The sequence below is a fragment of the Anolis carolinensis genome, chromosome 3, assembly GCF_035594765.1.
Source record: "Anolis carolinensis isolate JA03-04 chromosome 3, rAnoCar3.1.pri, whole genome shotgun sequence".
Taxonomy (NCBI): Eukaryota; Metazoa; Chordata; class Lepidosauria; order Squamata; family Dactyloidae; genus Anolis; species Anolis carolinensis.
The window spans coordinates 72,246,708-72,264,373 of record NC_085843.1 but is presented as its reverse complement, the minus strand read 5'-3'; the positions used below and the strand labels follow the sequence as shown (position 1 = coordinate 72,264,373).

General features: G+C 37.5%; 1 protein-coding gene across 4 annotated transcripts in view; it reads left to right on the top strand.

Annotated features, from left to right (window-relative positions):
• The window catches only part of app (amyloid beta precursor protein), a 230,683-nt gene extending 217,397 nt beyond the window's left edge, over window positions 1-13,286 (top strand). For 2 of the 4 annotated variants that reach the window (XM_062975030.1, XM_062975032.1), the window contains 4 exons: window positions 1,353-1,406; window positions 7,049-7,149; window positions 9,168-9,314; window positions 12,031-13,286. In XM_062975030.1, coding sequence (XP_062831100.1) covers window positions 1,353-1,406; window positions 7,049-7,149; window positions 9,168-9,314; window positions 12,031-12,132 — 404 coding nt within the window. In that variant the 3' untranslated portion in view covers window positions 12,133-13,286. The remainder of the gene's footprint in view (window positions 1-1,352; window positions 1,407-7,048; window positions 7,150-9,167; window positions 9,315-12,030) is intronic. The other 2 variants (XM_062975031.1, XM_062975033.1) reach the window with 1 other exon arrangement.
• Window positions 13,287-17,666: the final 4,380 nt, after the last annotated feature.

Below are 17,666 nucleotides of genomic sequence, written 5' to 3'. Positions count from 1 at the left end.
TACTCCCTGAAATGCTTGTGCCTTTTCTCCCTTGTTATGTCTTATGTTCAGAATCCTCTCCCAGACTATCTGTGCAATGCCATTCTTATATGTGTGTAACTGAAGTAATGTCTTTTTCTTTCCCTTTTTCTTTTATCTTAATTTCTCTTCCACTCCAGTGTCATTTCCCTTTGTTGAACTATAGATTATGAACCTCCTGAGGAAAGACTTGTCCTGTTGTATTATGTGAACCTCTGTGCATTTTGACAATGCTATATGAATTTATTAATTAGTTGACTGGTAATGGCATCTAGTTTAAATTTCACCAGTATCTGTTTCAGAAGATGGATTGCACCAGGCTTGAGTAGCCTTCCTGAAGTTTGCATCTTCTGGACTACTATCAGCTTCAGCCAGCAATAATAGCTATTGTGGCCCAAAAAATGTAGAAGGCATCAAATTGGAGAAGGCTAAGTCAGAGTAGTATGCTAGAGACCATGGAATAGACTTAATAAGGCTTCCTTTTCTTGGGAAGAAGTTCTGTTCCATAGTCTTAGAAGTCTCCTAGCTCAGTTGCTGGGACATGCTGTGTGACCATAACAAGGCAGACCAATAAGGTTTGCCTTGGTTCATGAGTGTTGTTTGGCTTTAATCTCCAGTAGCACTGACCAGCAGAGTAAGGAATTCTTGAAGTTACACTTTGGTGACATCTGGAGAGTTACATGAACCCATATAGGTATAGGTAATATAGGTGTATCCATGGGTCTTAGTGTTCAGAAATGTTGTTCTTTTACAACTCCGAAAGCATTATCTGAAAAAGATATTTCTTCCTTTTACAAGGGAAAATACTAAAAAAGATTTTTCTTTAGATGTGCTGTGGCATGCTAGACTGCTCTATGATTGTATTGAGAGAATTACAAAATGATGTCTGAAACATAAGCCAATAGACTCTTGGGATAAATGAATTTAGTAATATATAAAAAAAGGAACTGCTTTGCCATATTTCTGTCTGTCCTAAGCAAAAGGCACAGCACATTTTTCTCTGTTTCCCTTTAACATTGCAAATTGCCTATTCTTGTTGGGAAGCCTTTGGGACTTGGTTCATAAAAGCTAATATGTTGACTTAGAGGTAATGGATTGCAACATCAGTAGCATATAAACATTTAGTTTCAAGTGGTTTCCATTCCTTTCCTCCAGGATTAACTTAAAGCAAATCTTTTTCAAGCTGTTGCTTTTGTTAACTTTGTTTATGGCATATATCTTTCCTGCACTATCCCAAGCAAAACTGTAAATGACTTATTTTGAAGCTTTTGTTTATTTTTTTATTTGCTCTTTTTTCTTTCCTTTTGTTTGTTTCTTTGGCTGTGCATACCCAGTTGAGCCTGTTGATGCCCGTCCAGCTGCAGACAGAGGACTCACCACACGACCAGGTATATAATTTGCATGGCTTTTACCTAACCTGTATTTGCCCTGCATGCCCATATTTGGCTTGAGATGAATGGATCACTTTTCTCTGTTGAACTCTTGAATCTTTCTAGAAACATCACTTTGAGCAATAATCTCCTGCCAGTGTTTGAGAATGACCATCTCCCTTAAACATTTTCATCTGACCCATATAATTGTTACCAGTACCAAAATGTTAAAAGTGGAGTGTTTAGGTGATCTGTGAACTGGTTTCCCCTTCTGGCATACAGGGTTTTTCCTCAGAACTTGGAACATTAGTTATTATTCAAAGTATTTGTGCATTTTGTGTGATATATATCTGTACATGAAATATAAATATTTTGTTTTGGAAACTTAAAAATAACCCAGCAAGTGTGAACACTTTTTAAAAAGGGAAACACTTCCACCTAATTCTCTAGGTTTCCTGCAAGATACTGTATTAGATTATATTCCTGTGTAAGTCTAGAAATTGTAGTCAAAAACTCAACCCAAAAAACCTTATCCATGGGTCAGTGTAAACACCATACCTTAAGACTTTTAAAAAATAACCTCCTTCTCTGCATGGCAAAAGGGTCAGGGTTTAGTTCATACTGGAGAATCTAAAAGAAATACCGATTCCCCTCTTTTCTCTCCATAATTGTGCCATCTCTGGCTTTTTTAAATCCCTAGTATGCAAAGATGCAGAAGCAGGGAGCAGCTGTCTCCCTGAGGTAGCATTAGCACTTTTCCCTCTCTTTGGAATAACCCTTGACTTATCAAAATCCATAATTTTGCCCTGAAAAGCTTATGTATCAGGTTGACTTGCACATAAAGTGCTATGTAAATGGTGTATAGTAAGTCTGAAAACATCAAAAAATTATTGTTAGGTACTTTCTAATAGATAAAATGAATTTGTTCAATTTTAGAAGTTTTCTAAAACTATGACTACACAATTCTGGGTGTAAACAGTATATATCACCGGCTGTTAAAATTACAAGGAACTGTAATCTTCTGATCCAAGGTCAAGTACAGATGGGTTACTGTACTTAAGTTACTCTACTTATATGTAATGACAAATAGAGTAACTTATTCTCTCATAAGAACATTTAAAATAGCTGAGGCACAGGCTGGTGAGCAGTCAGCTGCAGCCAGCTGCAACAAATCACTCTGACCAAGAGGTCATGAGTTCGAGGCTAGCTCGGAGCTGCATTTGTCTCTGTCTTTGTTCTATGTTAAGGCATTGAATGTTTGCCTTATATGTGTAATGTGATCCGCCCTGAGTCTCCTTCGGGGTGAGAAGGGTGGAATATAAATAATGTAAATAAATAAATAAATAAAAATATCCTACACTGTATATTTCCTAAGGTATTTACATGAAATATCATTTTGCATAGTATAGTGTTAGGACAATAAGAAAAAGATGTGTTTTTTTAGGACTTGTCCACCCACACATCATACCTCTCATATGCATCCTACCACCAAACGAACCACTAAAGATCTTACAAAGTTTTCAGTTGATTTCTGGATGTTTATGGCATGCCAAAGAGTAGGGAATGTAGATCTTTTCCACTAAGATAAAAACAACCTGTCTCGCTGCAAGGATAGCAGGTTCAAACAATATGAAACATTTTAGAAGAGTTCATCAAGTAGTTAAAGATGTGTGTTACAGCATGTACATTTCCTCACACCTCCATTTCTCATGGTTTGTCATTGGTCATTGGAAGGTAAATAGAAGCTTAATTTGCAAGTTGAGTTGCTGAGGAACATATTTCTCTTTGCTACAGAGAAAATGGATTGATCATAGGAAATATGTATTATTTTAATGACTTTTAAAGTGAAGAACAAGTCCTGCTTAATCTCAGAAGAATATTGGTCAAGAATTTAATAATGACATTCTTAGTCTTCCTCTGGCATAGTAAATAAAAGAGTTTTCAAGCTCTTTGTTGATAGTGAAACCAGACATATTTAACATCTGAAATATAACCTGTAAATGACAGAGCTTTGGAATGATGTCAGCTACTGCTGCATGTATTATCTGTATTTCCAAATGTAAGGATAATCAAGTCGATTACATTTGTCTTTGCATCTTTCTAGTGCTTTCATCTTAGCTAGGGCTAACAAAATACTTCCTTGCAAGCACACTGCAGGGTCACTAGTCCTGTGGTAAACAATCAGAAAGCTGTTGCAGGATATGTAGCTGGCATAAGGATGTTGTTTGTTCAATCAGTAGTGTTTCCAAAGCTAATGAATAAACTCTTCTCAGTATTTGCTACATATTTGCTCCAAAATAATGGCTTCAAAGTCAAAATTACCTCTCCATCAAGACAATGGACTGAAGAGCCATGTTATCGCCTCTTTTAATGGCCATGTTTTTACTTTGTTGAAGCTGTGTTATTGATCTACTGTGATTGTTATGTATTTTATATTGTTGTATTTTATATTGTGTATTTTATACTGTTGTATTTTATTGTATGTTGTTGGGCTTAGCCCCTTGTGAACCGCCCTGAGTCCCTTCGGAGAGATGGGGTGGGATATAAAAATAAAATTATTATTATTATTATTATTATTATTATTATTATTATTATTATTATTATTTATACATTATTTTAGTAAGTTATACACTATTTTAAGTCTTTATCAACCAATCGTGTGTTGATAAATCGCCCCCTTCTTCTCTCGTTGGTGCTTGGGCTCCTTTTCTCTCCCTTTGGCTTCTCCTTCCTCCCTTCCTTAGACTGTAAATTGTAATTTTTTATGATTTATAATAGTCTGATTTATAATAGTCTTTTAGAGTTTATTGAAAAACCATGAAACAGCGAATCTGCGAAAAGTGAACCACGAAGTAGTGAGGGAACACTGTAGTAGATTTCCATTAATTACACCCATAACAACCTATTTGTAGTGAGTCCACACATAATGGCTTCATGAAGAAACATAAAGGTGTATCAGATTTGTCTCAGGACGTTTTCCAAGATAGACCTCTTGTCATTGTCAGCAATAGGTTTGGTGTGATTATGCCATGTCTCGATCTCCCATGCAGAAATATTATTTATGATAGAGCTTTGTCAAAGAACAAGTATACATACACCATTCTTCTCTATGGTGAAAAATCAGTTGCCTCTCCAGAAAGCCTCCCAAGAGTGGCAGCTCATTTTTAAAATAAGTTACACATGCACACATGGTCTGTTTCCTGATTAACGTCTTTAAAAAGTTTTTTGTCAAAATTAGAAATGGCTTTGTGCCTGTTGTCATGTTGTATCATTTCAGACTGTGAAACTCTGTTGGTTGCTCCTGGGAGCCACAGTTGTCTACCCCTATTGTACTGTTTATGACCCCTCTTAGGACATAAGGGTTTTTCTTTGACTTAGCAAAGTTTTCAGCAAATTGGAGCCCATCTGAACTTTGAAGAACAACCTATATATTTCATTAAGACTAATTTGCATTGTTGATTATATAACTTGGGGGGGGGGGGATTTATAGTTCTATAGTAGCACCTTTCTAGTCATCTCATGCTGTGTCCATAAAATGGTGACTATCTCGAAATTAGAAAGAAATTGCCACTGATACCTTTAGCAGCCTGCTCTGTTATAGATCTCAGACTCTTCGTGTATGGAAATATTATGATAAACAAATTAGAATTAACAGTGGTTTCTGTTTTTTAACGAAGGTTTAGGATAGCAAGAGATTAAGTGTTGAAAGTTTAAATCCAAATATTATGACATTTTACATAATACATGCAAATAAAGCTGAGATTCCCTTTATAAATATTTTATGTGCTTAAATATTACTATTCAATACACATTAGGACTTCATTCCCAAGAATATTGTGCTGCATTGGCACAATCCCCTTTCCTAAAGGTAATATATTAAAGTTATACATTGACAGAAAACTTGACAATATCATTATTCAGAGAAAAAACACACAGGAGTGTCTCTCTAATTTGGTTCATTAAATTTTCTCAGTGAGTTCATTAGAACAAAACGTTCCTAGGTTAATAAATCAAGGTTTATTTACCAAGAAACAATAACAAGCCGATGGGCATCCCCCCTTTCACTCATGAACTGACTTTACCGCTTGGTTGATGATTACTTTAGAGCCAGTGTGGGCATCTGGTGGGTCAAGGTGCCAGTTTACTGCTTTGAGTCCAAGCCCACATGGGCTGCCAAAATAGCCCCAAAATTAAAACAAGAAGTGAGCAAGAAACTACTTTTTTAAAGAACAGGGTTTTTAAAAAAATGTCAAATAGTATGGGATAGCCCTGCTATCAATTTAAATGTCATTCCTCACTCCCTGGGACTTTCATATGAGACACTCTTTTGAATCCAATTTTTGGCTTTTTCTCATGTCCATCACTTGTGCTCCTTTGTATTGTTCATATTTCAAACATAGGTTAGATACACCTTTATACATTGTAGACAGGTTATCTGGAGTCATATACCAATAATGCATTATTTTACAAAAGTTATCTGTAAAGTTATAACACAATATGAATTTCAGCTTCTTTGACCATATATTTCCCAGTGATCCATCTGTAAGTTATAACCAAAGTTCTTATCCCATTTTATCATACACTCTTTAACTGAGAAATTTCACTTTTTTGAGGGAATCAGAACAAAGTTTCTTTAGGAATCCTGGCAGGACCACAAGCTGCAAAACCAATCTTGGAGGGCCATTTACAGTTCAAGGGGCATACTTCATTCATCTCTGTTTTGCAGTTTCATGTTATGTCTGAAACAAGAAATTGCATTTTATATCCTGGTTTGGCATCAGAGGTTAAACGTACACTTCTGTTCCAGACATAATTGTAAACTGTCATTTAAAGTAATCACAATGCAATTGCTAAAACTTATATACTAGCTTCAGTATTTGTTATATTGTACCTGAGAAGGAAGCGCAGCACAACCTTGGAAGGCTGAGCCACTATGCTTCATAATGCCATGAAAGATACCTGGAAGAGACACCTTGATTCGGAACAAAATTGCTAATGAGGTGCAGTCTGTTCCAGTGGTTCTGTCATGTGATGAGCTATTTAATGAATTGCAGAAATGCAGGTAATGGCGCTCCATGCAGTCATGCCACATGACCTTGGAGCTGTCTACGGACAACGCCGGCTCTTCGGCTTAGAAATGGAGATGAGCACCAACCCCCAGAGTCGGTCATGACTGGACTTAATGTCAGGGGGAAACCTTTACCTTTACCTTAGGAATCTTATGTTATTATTTTGGGGGTTTTTTTAAGTTTGTGGTTTTCTTTTTGTGAACTATTCTCAGAAGCAACCATTGTGCTAAATTGGTTCTTGAAACAGTTTTCCCTTGACCACTGTTGAAAATCTATTGAGGTCTAAATCCTATTAATATTAACTACAGTAAACCAATTGTATCAGTGGTATTTGTTTACTCAGTATTCAACAATTAAGTCTGTAGATGTACTCTGCATTGAATTAACTAATGGGATTAAAGTCATTGCCTGATTTTGTCCCATTTTGTTTCTTTGTTAAGTTTTAAAACCACATCCTGTTTCATTATCTCACAGCATATATTTATTTAAAGGCTTCCTTGCTTAATATAATTTCTGTTAGCAATTGCAGTTGTTGAAATATATGGTTGTATTACTTGCTCTGGTTTTGTCTTGCTTGTTTGCACAATCTAGGTTCTGGATTAACCAATGTGAAAACAGAAGAGACCTCAGAACTAAAAATGGATGCAGAGTATAGACATGACTCGGGATATGAAGTACATCATCAGAAACTGGTGAATATATTATTTACAGTAATTAGTAAATCCATGTTTTGCTACTTTTTCCCTTAGAAAAAGCATCAGGAGAATGACTGTATCAGGTGCTGTGGGCTATATTTCAGAGGATAGAACTGGCAAAACCATATCTGGGTATTCTTGCCTAAAAAAAAATCTATGAAGTTTATGAGTTGCCATGCATGGACAGGAGAAGACAAACACACTACTCACCCTGCGTTGTGTCTGTTTTTGTGCGGAAAGTGTGCCACCTTATACACCTTGGATGAAAAGTCAAATATAAATATATTGAATATAGTATAGCCTAGTTTAAATGCAAACAAAATCTGGTTAACTAACAAGTTTTAAGTTTACAATTAATATTCATTTGTTCTTAATTGTGTTGTATCGTATATCTCCTTAGCTGTAATTATTACATTATTTCATTTCATGGTTTCCTCTTTGTTTTTGTTTTTTTCCTTTTATTGTTTTAATACTTCTGTAGGATTTTTCAGGGTAGAAAGAGCATCGTTTATGGTCTCTTTCCAAACAGTCATGCACAATCCTTTAACTTTTAAAAAATCGCAATAATTATATAATTGAATATATTACATAAATGAATTAATGTGTGAATGAAATCCTATGGTGTGAGTAGCAATCAAATCTTTTCCTTCTGGAAACTAGAATAGGATACTCTGCCTGTTTCCCTGTACTTTTTGGGCTGCTTGCATATGTACCTCTGTGGTCATTGTAAAGGTTGGAATTCCCTTCCCTCCTCTGCTATAACTGAAGCAGCCTTGCAGGACTCATGTCATTCTGATACCCACCCATCCTCTACTGTTCTGTTGCTTGCAGAGAGCAGACGGGATCTGGCCATTTTCCCATAGGCAAATGCCTTTCTGTCAGTTCTCCACCTGCAATGGAATGGCATGGGAAGGGGGCTATAACAGCGAAATGGTGAATCCTGGGGTTGGTGGTAGGGGACCCGTAGAAGTCATGCATAAGCAACTCTTAATCTAAGATCAACCATGGAGGACATCAGCCCTTATCAGTTAATTAATTTCTTAGTCTTCCAATACGTTTTGTAAACTGCCTGCCTTGCAAATTGGTGCATAATGAAGACCCTTTTAGGAGCTAACTGTCCACACAATACTGTCATGTATCTCTTGATTCTAGGATGCATACCACTTATCCTAATTGACTTCTGTTCATCACCCTAACAGTAGAAATCCTTTATTTATCCTTTTACCTGTTTGATGTCTTCTCATAGTTAGATAAAATCCATAATCTGGCATCCAGATTTAATTTTAAAACATTTAAGAACTCTTATTACCCAATAGTGTCAGAAAACACATTGAATTCTGCTGTTATATTCTCTCTGGGTATCTCCTGAAAGCTAGCTTCTTCCTTAGCACTGCTAGTTCCACTACAGAGGCTGCAGAAATGCTAACTATTACAAGAATGTGTGATTTCCCTCTCCAGAGTGTCTTGCAAATAGGTCTATTAGTTCACATCATTTGTAGCTCCATATTTCTCAACATTTACCTAAGTTCTTATTGATTAGATGGAGTTCTTAGTAGTGCTAGATAATAAGATCTTCAAGATTAGAAGAAAAAACTTCACATTACTAATTTTCCTCAACCAAGGAAATGTAACTTCCTGTGGCGCAGGCTGTTGAGCAGCCAGCTGCAGCCAGCTGCAACAAATCACTCTGACCAAGAGGTCATGAGTTCGAGGCCAGCTCAGAGCCCCGCGTTTGTCTTGTCTTTGTTCTATGTTAAGGCATTGAATGTTTGCCTTATATGTGTAATGTGATCCGCCCTGAGTCCCCTTCAGGGTGAGAAGAGCGGAATATAAATACTGTAAATAAATAAATAAGCAAATAACTTAAATATTGAACTTGATACCAAGTAAAATGCCTGAGAAATCACTGGATAGTAGCTTAACATTTGTATTAAGTTAGAAAGTCCCAAGAATGCCTTGTTCCTTAATTTCTCAAATTCTGAAACTAATTTTCTACCATTGCTATTGATATTTAGGTATTCTTTGCTGAAGATGTAGGCTCGAACAAAGGCGCCATCATTGGACTAATGGTGGGCGGTGTTGTAATTGCAACTGTGATTGTCATTACTTTGGTGATGCTAAAGAAGAAACAGTATACATCCATCCATCATGGTGTAGTGGAGGTAAGTGAATGTTACAATTAGTATTATTCCACAAGTTGAGGTAGGAGCGGTAAAAATAGAGCCGAATCTACTTATGTAGTACTAGGAGTATGATACTGTCTCTGCTACTTACCTCTCCCCTAATTATAACTCGCACTACTTGCACTTTTGGCCCAGTTCGTTTTATGTTCTTTTCAGGATTTTATCAATGTATGATTTTTGTATATGCGATATTATTTGTTTTTACTGATCTGTTTTTATATTGTGAGTTTTATAATGTCTGTTTCGCCTGGGCGTGGCCCCATGTAAGCCGCCCCGAGTCCCTTCGGGGAAATGGGGCAGGGTATAAAAATAAAGTTGTTGTTATTGAAGTTAACCACTTATACTCTATTTTGTGAGGAATGTTGGAAATAATATTCTCATTTGAAATGTACGTGCATAGTATGTATTACACAATCCATATTCTTTTCTAAGGCTATAATTAAAGCAGGACATTTCTTTGAACAATTCTCTTTAGATGTATTGGGTATAGAGATTGTGTGGAGCAGTAGTTCTCAATCTATGGGTCCCTCCAGGTGTTTTGGCCTACAACTCTCAGAAATCCCAGCCAGTTTACCAGCTGTTAGGATTTTTTGGGAGCTGAAGGCCAAAACATCTGGGAACCCACAGGTTGAGAACCACTGGTGTGGAGTGTCTCACAAAAACACTTGCACTGTGATTTCAATTACTGCACTACACTTCTCTTTATAGTTTTTGCTGCCAGAGACAGCATCTCTAAGAATCTCAGAAGTTGAATAAGCAGCAGATTATTAATGCTTTTTGTAGTTATGAAAATTAAAGGACATTTAAATAGGAATGTTCAGACAATTAACCTCTAGACTCAAATGTGAGCTGTATCAAATGGATTATAAACAGATCGTGTGTGATTCATACAAAGTTATAGATGTTTCCTATGCCATCACACCCGGGCACCTTTGGTAAACTAAGATGTGCTGCTTTCTTTGCCCGGGTGAACTGCGGGGCCTTACTTCGAAACTCAGGAGTCCCAGTAACCAAGGCCACTTCAAGTTGAACATCAAACAAGATTTTTATTTTCTCAAAGTCCTTGACAGACATGGCACACGTAGTTAAGGTTACAAATATAAACAATCAACTTATAAAATCATGCAGATATTTCTTTCTTGCTTTTCCCCTTAGCTGCTGGGCTAACTTCCTCCAAAGGCGAAGAGATCCTGAGATGCTCTCTACCCTAGCCCTGAGCTGCTATATTAGAAGGAGCAGATCTTTCCCTAACTAAGCTTAAAGCTAGTTTGGAGACGAAGTAGTAGGAGTTTCTTCCAATGGCAGAGAAATCCTGAGATATTCTCTGCCCCAGTGCTGAGTTGCTATATTAGAAAGAGCAGGTCTTTCCCTACCTAAGCTCAGCACCAGTTTCAAAGGCAAGAGATCAGTACTTACAATGGTTTGTCTGAGCTGGCCTGGCTTGACCACACAAGCACATCTGAGCTCTTTTCTCTTCTGTAAAAAGGCAAAAAAGGCTTCTCAAAATGGAGATTTCATCCCCAGGAAAAGGGGCGGTCTCAAGAACAAAAGGATACTTTGCAAGCTTTCAGCAGCAAAGGCTTTGCAGAATGGTTACAAATCTCTGCTAATGGTTAACTGTCAGGGTACTGCTGAGTCTGCAGCAACCCTGGAAAAAAATGCAAAAAGGGTGCTATTCCCTACAACCATGGGAAAATGCAAATCAGGCCCCTGGGAGACGGGACACTTCCATTATGGGAACTGTTAGGGGGAAGGTAGAATAGAAGAACTGAAGATTGTCAATACATATTCATTTAAGTAGCCGCTAGCACATTTTAATATCAAGGATCAGTTAAATATTGAGTGTGGTAGAAGAACTACAGTTGCTTACGTGCAACTGTAGTTCTTTGAGTGGTCATCTGTGAACTCATACAGTTAGGTTATTTGCACCACTTGCAGTGCATTGTTCAGAGCCTTCTAGAGCTCCCCAATTAGAGCCCCCCAACTTTTATAATTGTGTAATACAAACTGGCCCATAGTTGCTCATTGTCATCATCTTGCATTTCTTCTTTTGAAGACTTTTTTTCTCACTTTCATTCTTGATCCACATCACTTCTTCATTTGTGACCTCCCATTTTTATGAGCCACAGAGCTTATGTAATAGCGCTAGAAGGCCCCTCCCTCAATTTCAAATCTCAAGATTCCTTATAATATTGTCATGACAATCAAAGTGGAAGGACCCTGTGTAACACACTTCTTGGTTGATGTTTTATTAGGTGATTGTTCCTTTGAAGAGGCGTTTCCGAAATGTTAAGTCTTCCAGATGTTTTGAAGTTCAACTCCCAGAATTCCTGACTGCTGGCAAAGCCTGCTGAGGCTTCAGGGAATTGAAGTCCAAAACAGCTGGAGGATCCAAGTTTGGGGAATGCTGCTTTCGAACTTACTCTATTTCAAGTTGTTTTACTTTTTTTTATTTGGCTTGTTTCTTGTTGTTTTATTATGGCATTGACTGTTTGCCACTTTGTTTGGAACCCGCCTTGAGTCCCCTTGGGGAGATAGGACGGGTTTATAATTATTATTATTATTATTATTATTATTATTATTATTATTATTATTATTATTATTATTATTATTATTAGGAACACAAAAGTAAATGTGACAGTTATAAACTGCCTATGCCAGGAATGACACTCGTTTTTCCTTCCGGCTGCCTTAGGTGGATGCTGCAGTGACACCAGAGGAACGCCACCTTTCTAAGATGCAACAAAATGGCTATGAAAACCCAACCTACAAGTTCTTTGAACAGATGCAGAATTAGGACACCACAGCAGCCTCAAGAGTTGGACAGCAAATGATTGCTTCACTGCCCATTGGTGTTCAGTTAGAGAATAATGTGGAAACAAGCAGACAAGCAAACAAAAAAACACTTTGTTTTATTATTTACTCATTATCGCCTTTTGACAGCTGTGCTGTAACACAAGTAGATGCCTGAACTTGAATTATAAAATCAGTAATGTATTCTCTCTCTTTACATTTCAATCTTTACACTACATTATTAATGAATGTTTTTTGTGTACTGTAAAGTTTAACTGTACCGAACTAGTGCATGAATAGATTCTTTCCCAATTATTTATCATATAGCTCCTTTAGCCAGTTGTATATTATTCTTGTGATTTGTGATGGGGGGAAGTCCTAATTGAAATATGCTTTAAGAATTGATGGGGGATGCTTTCTGTGTATGTGGGATTGAGCTGCTTCTCTTTGCTGAGTTTTCCTTCTGATCACTATGCATTTTACGATCAAGATTATGATTCTTATTTTTTTTAGAAAAGTATTCCAGATGAGTTAAGATTATTTTTTTCTGCAGTTGCATTTTATTGTACAGATTGTTGCTTCTGCTGTACTAGTGATGTAGAAATCATGGGAATACACGTTTGTTTCTTTGTGCCTGTTTTATGTGCACACCTTAGGCATTAAGGGGGTAATACTTTTTTTCCCATGTACCTTTTCATCTTTTTTAAAAAAGAATCCCTGTTAATTGTGAGCACTTTTATAGGGGTGGGGGGGGGGGGTGGGGAAAGTGCCTGCTGGTTGAAAAATTAACGGGGATCCTACAAATGTTTCTGCAGGACGATTGTACAGAATCATTGCTTCTGAACTGATAGCTTTCTACACTGTGTTACATAAATAAATTACAAATAAAACCATTGGGCAAGAGTTTTATTTGGATGAAGAAATAAGTATTCAGGGGGAGATTTCTTTTAACAGTGCCCACCATATCTTCTCATGTGAGGTTTGGGTAGGTCTCCCCTCCCAGTAGGCCTGGATCATAGAATTCCCATTTTGAATATAGTGAAACAAAATGGCATTGGGTGAGAGGGGTGTTTGCTTGGGCATGCCTTCCCTCTGAAATGTCTCTTTTTTGAGTTTGTATAATAGTGTTTTAATGTAAATAAATACATTCCTGGAGGAGTTCCAATGTAGTGGTGTGATTCTGTGACAGCTATCCTGAGTTGCCTGCTTACTGAGGAAGTCTTGAGCATTCCTTCCCATCGTGAACCAAAGTACAGTAAACCACAGACTATTCACCAAAGAGCGGGCTTTTGATGGGACTTATGTAATGTTTTTAGTGCCTTATTGAATTTGGAAAAGTGAGTTCATTTGTGGCTTTTGTCAGACCTTTACCAAAGTACCAAAGCTAATTCCTTATGATAGGGGCAGTGGAAGAAGCGGAACAGGTGACACTTGAAACATCCTGCTTTTTCTAATCTGCCACAACCACTATAACTTGGAAAGACAGGGAATGTAGCTAAAGAGACAATTTTGGCAGTAGCTATGAGACACCTTTTTGCCAAAAGGCCTGTTCATAGGTTCACACTACATTCTTCGGCTTCTACAGCCATTGGCTACTTCTGTGGTAGTCATAATATAGAAACTCAGACTCAAGTGGGGATCCTTGGAAATGCCAGCAAAGTTATTACTGTCCATTCAGAATCCAAACCTAAGTGCCAGAGTACAATTATTCGTTCTTTGTTACTGTTTAATGCTAACATTTTCTGCATAAGAGGTGGGGCAGCTATTGCTTGTAAAATTAGCAAATCAGTTAAAGACCTTTATGTGAAACTGAAAGCTTTGTGTATTTTTTTCTTGATAGGCCCTCAACTGGGAGTTCATGAATATACAAAACATGTCCATAACTTTCTAAAACTCCACTTTCAGAGCCAATACTTCTGTCATCCTTCAAGGGAGCAAAATATATTTTGATAGACATACTTAATAATAGATTAATCAATTTTATATTCTCTGGCACAAAAAATTATTCTGATCAGATCTCCACATAGTCTTTTATTTTATTGTGATAGTTTCATCTTTTCTTGTCCAGTGGTTTCACAGTAGGTTATGCATTCCTGGCATAGGAAACCACTTAGATATCTGGATTGCTCACCTACATTTTGTGCTTTCTTCTTTGATACAGGATTTAATAGAAACACGAACTCAGCTTGAACAGTTCCTTAAGGTTTTACTAAATTGAATTTGAAGCCATCCCTTCAATAATGTGACGATAGGGATCAAGACTCATGTGCCTACAACATCTCTCAAAGCTTACAAAGGGTGCCAAAGAAAGGAATAAATCATAACAATAGAGTTGTTGTTAGACATTTTGGAGCTTTAAGTGTCAGTATTATTTCACTGACAATGGCTGTCACTCTGACAAAATGCACACACAAAATATCATATGTAGCTCAATAGACTGTGCTGATTGCCACAGGGACAATTCATTTTAGGATATAACTCAGGATATGATTAAGCTTAGCATAATTATAAAGAAAAAAGACAACAAAATTGTTTCTAGTCTGTTGCCTTTCTATCTTTGTGGCATAACATCAAAGAGGCATATTCTGGTCAGCAGAGACCAAAAAGAAAAACTCTTTGAAAGAGGACATTTTTGGTCAAATTTTGAGAAGATATTAATATTCAAAATCACAGAAATCTATAAGGAAACCATGCTAATTTGCAGCATCTGTGCGAAGGATTATATAACCATTTTCTCTCACCTGCTCATTTTCTTCTGATAAACAGTGCATCATTATTGTGGCTTACCCATATTTCCCATTATTTTAAAATCATAACCATGAATTGGATTTTAAGGGTGCCTATGAAAGCAAGACTAAGATTTAATACATACCATGCACTAACATTTATTTCATTTGTTTGTCTTAACTAGTCATTGCAGAAGATGTGATATGAATACTAGCATGGCAGGTAAGAGACGTGAATTGCCTTACAGCCAGGTTTGGGCTTCACCCCTGAAATTTGCATATGAATCTTCATCCTTCATCATGGTGTGCAGGGCCTCATCCATTCAAGTCCTACTCCGATTCAAGGCACACACTAAAGCAAAACAGCCACCAATGGTACACCCTACACATACACCGATGGCAGATGGAAAAATGATTCATTAACAAAACCACAACTGGCAAATCACATCATACGATTGTGTAAAGCTGAATTTGTATTCTCAGGGGGAAAGCTGAGGCTATTTCATTGGGACCATTATGAAAGCAGAGCCAGCACTGTGGCCATTACAGAGCATGTCCCATTGAGTATGGGACCCCTCATGACACAGTGGGATGTCTTGCTCAGTGCCTCATGCATCATCACAACCTCTGATACAGGACCTCAGCACAAATATTCTTGCATCCATCAGCTGAGAACTGACACAGCTTTATATGCATTGTCCCTGAGTATGCATCTTGGAACAGTTCTTTGTAGGTCTGTGCAGTTCTAAGGCAACATGCCACTCTTGCTCTTTCAACCAATACAAAGGCACACCTAAAATGGGAGTTATATACCCTAATAGGCTTCCTCAAAGCTAGAGTGATGTCTGCGGCCTGGGAGGAGTTGTACTGAAGAGGAAACATATTTTTATTCCCAGAGAGAACTGTCTTTATCAACACCCAGACTGGCACAGCCTAGCACTGATTACAGAGATGGGCCTCTTTAAGTAGTATGTCATGATCAAGCAAAGCGTAGTAGACCTGTGATGCCGCCACATATAGTTCTAATATATTCAAGTATGATTCTGTTATAAAAATAGAGGTTGAATATCCCTTATCCAGAAGTCAAAATCCAAAGTGTTTCCATAGAGCTTTCTTTAGGTTCAAAGTGTACAAACTGTTTCATACACAAAATTATTTAAAATTGTTGTTGTTTATTCGTTTAACCACTTCCAACTCTTCGTGACCTCATCGACCAGTCCACGCCAGAGCGTCCTGTAGGCCATCGCTGCCCCCAGTTCCTTCAAGGTCAAGCCAGTTACCTCAAGGCCACCATCCATCCATCTTGCCTTGGCTGGCCTCTTCCTTTTTCCTTCCATTTTCCCCAGCATCATGATTATACAAAGATTATTTGAAATATTGCATAAATTAAACTTCAAATATAAATGAATTATGTGTTTAGAATTGGTTCACATCTCCAAAATTATGTGTGGACTTGCAAAGACAAATATTCTAAAATCTGACAAAAATCTAAAACACAAAACAGTCCTGGCCCTAAGCATTTCATATAAGGGTTACTCAATCTGTAGTATATGATGGATGAGAAACCCAGTATTAAACTTTGGGAAACCAAGATTCAAGTCCCCACTCAGCCATGGAAACCTACTGGTGACCTTGGGCAAGTCGCACTCAGCCCAAGGTCACCAGTGGGCTTCCATAGCAGAGTGGAGACTTGAACCCAGGTCCCCCAAAGGCGTAGTCCAATATTCAAATGACGACATCACACAATAATAGCTCTCTTTCACCTCTTAGGAAAACAACATGTTTAAAATACCATCTTTCTTGCTTTGTTTACAATACTGCACATAAGTAAATATTATTTCCATCTGAATAAACTTTGGCAAGTGTACTTTTTGGACTATATTGCTGAGCTGTCTAGCAAGTACAGCCAGGTTTTGATCTGGCCACACTATGCTGAATTAAAATTTAGCAATAAGAACATTCTCTCAGGTGACAAAAGAGTAAAATTTTGCCAAAGCATCTAATCTTTTCAAAACAAATGTGTCTAGTTAACAAAAAAGAATGTAAGCACACATATTTGTAAGGGGGAAAATAGCATTTTTGAAAGATCAACTTTAAGTTGCATTCAGTCCAGTAGCTTTTGTTTGTTTGTTTTGCTGCACATCAGCTTGAAGACTCTGGATGCTCAAAAGATGAAAGCTTTTTGTTTCTTTGCAGTGATACTAATTTTGTGCTAAATAACGACCATTGATTAACTCAAACAAAATGGATCACCTTAAGTACTCTAGTCCAAGTAAGTTGTTTCTTTCTACTTCGAACATACCCTTTCAAGGTACATCACTGGCTTGGCTGCAGAAAATAACCTTGATTGAGCATAGCTACAGTTCAAAACAGAAACTAGTAAGTGCTTTTAGGCATTTATGTCTGTCATTTGTGAAGCTGTTAGCTGCATCCATTTTTGTTCAGTGACATTTCCCTTAGTAAAAGTATAAATTAAGTTACAAAAAAATCAGTCAATAAAACTGTTGTACTGTTTTATTTCCCAAGATTGGCTGCCCTCTGCTGCCTCAAAAATCATTCACCGTCTGAATGTTACTAAGCAACAGTGAAAAACAAACTTTTTTGTGTGTCAGGAGCACTTGAGAAACTGCAAGTTGCTTCTGGTATGAGAGAATTGGCTGTCTGCAAGGACTTTGCCCAGGGAATGCCCAGATATTTGATGTTTTACCATCCTTGTGGGAGGTGTCTCTCATGTCCCCATATGGGGAGCTGGAGCTGACAAAGGGAGCTCACCCAATCTCCATGAATTAGAACAGCCAACCTGTCAGTCAGC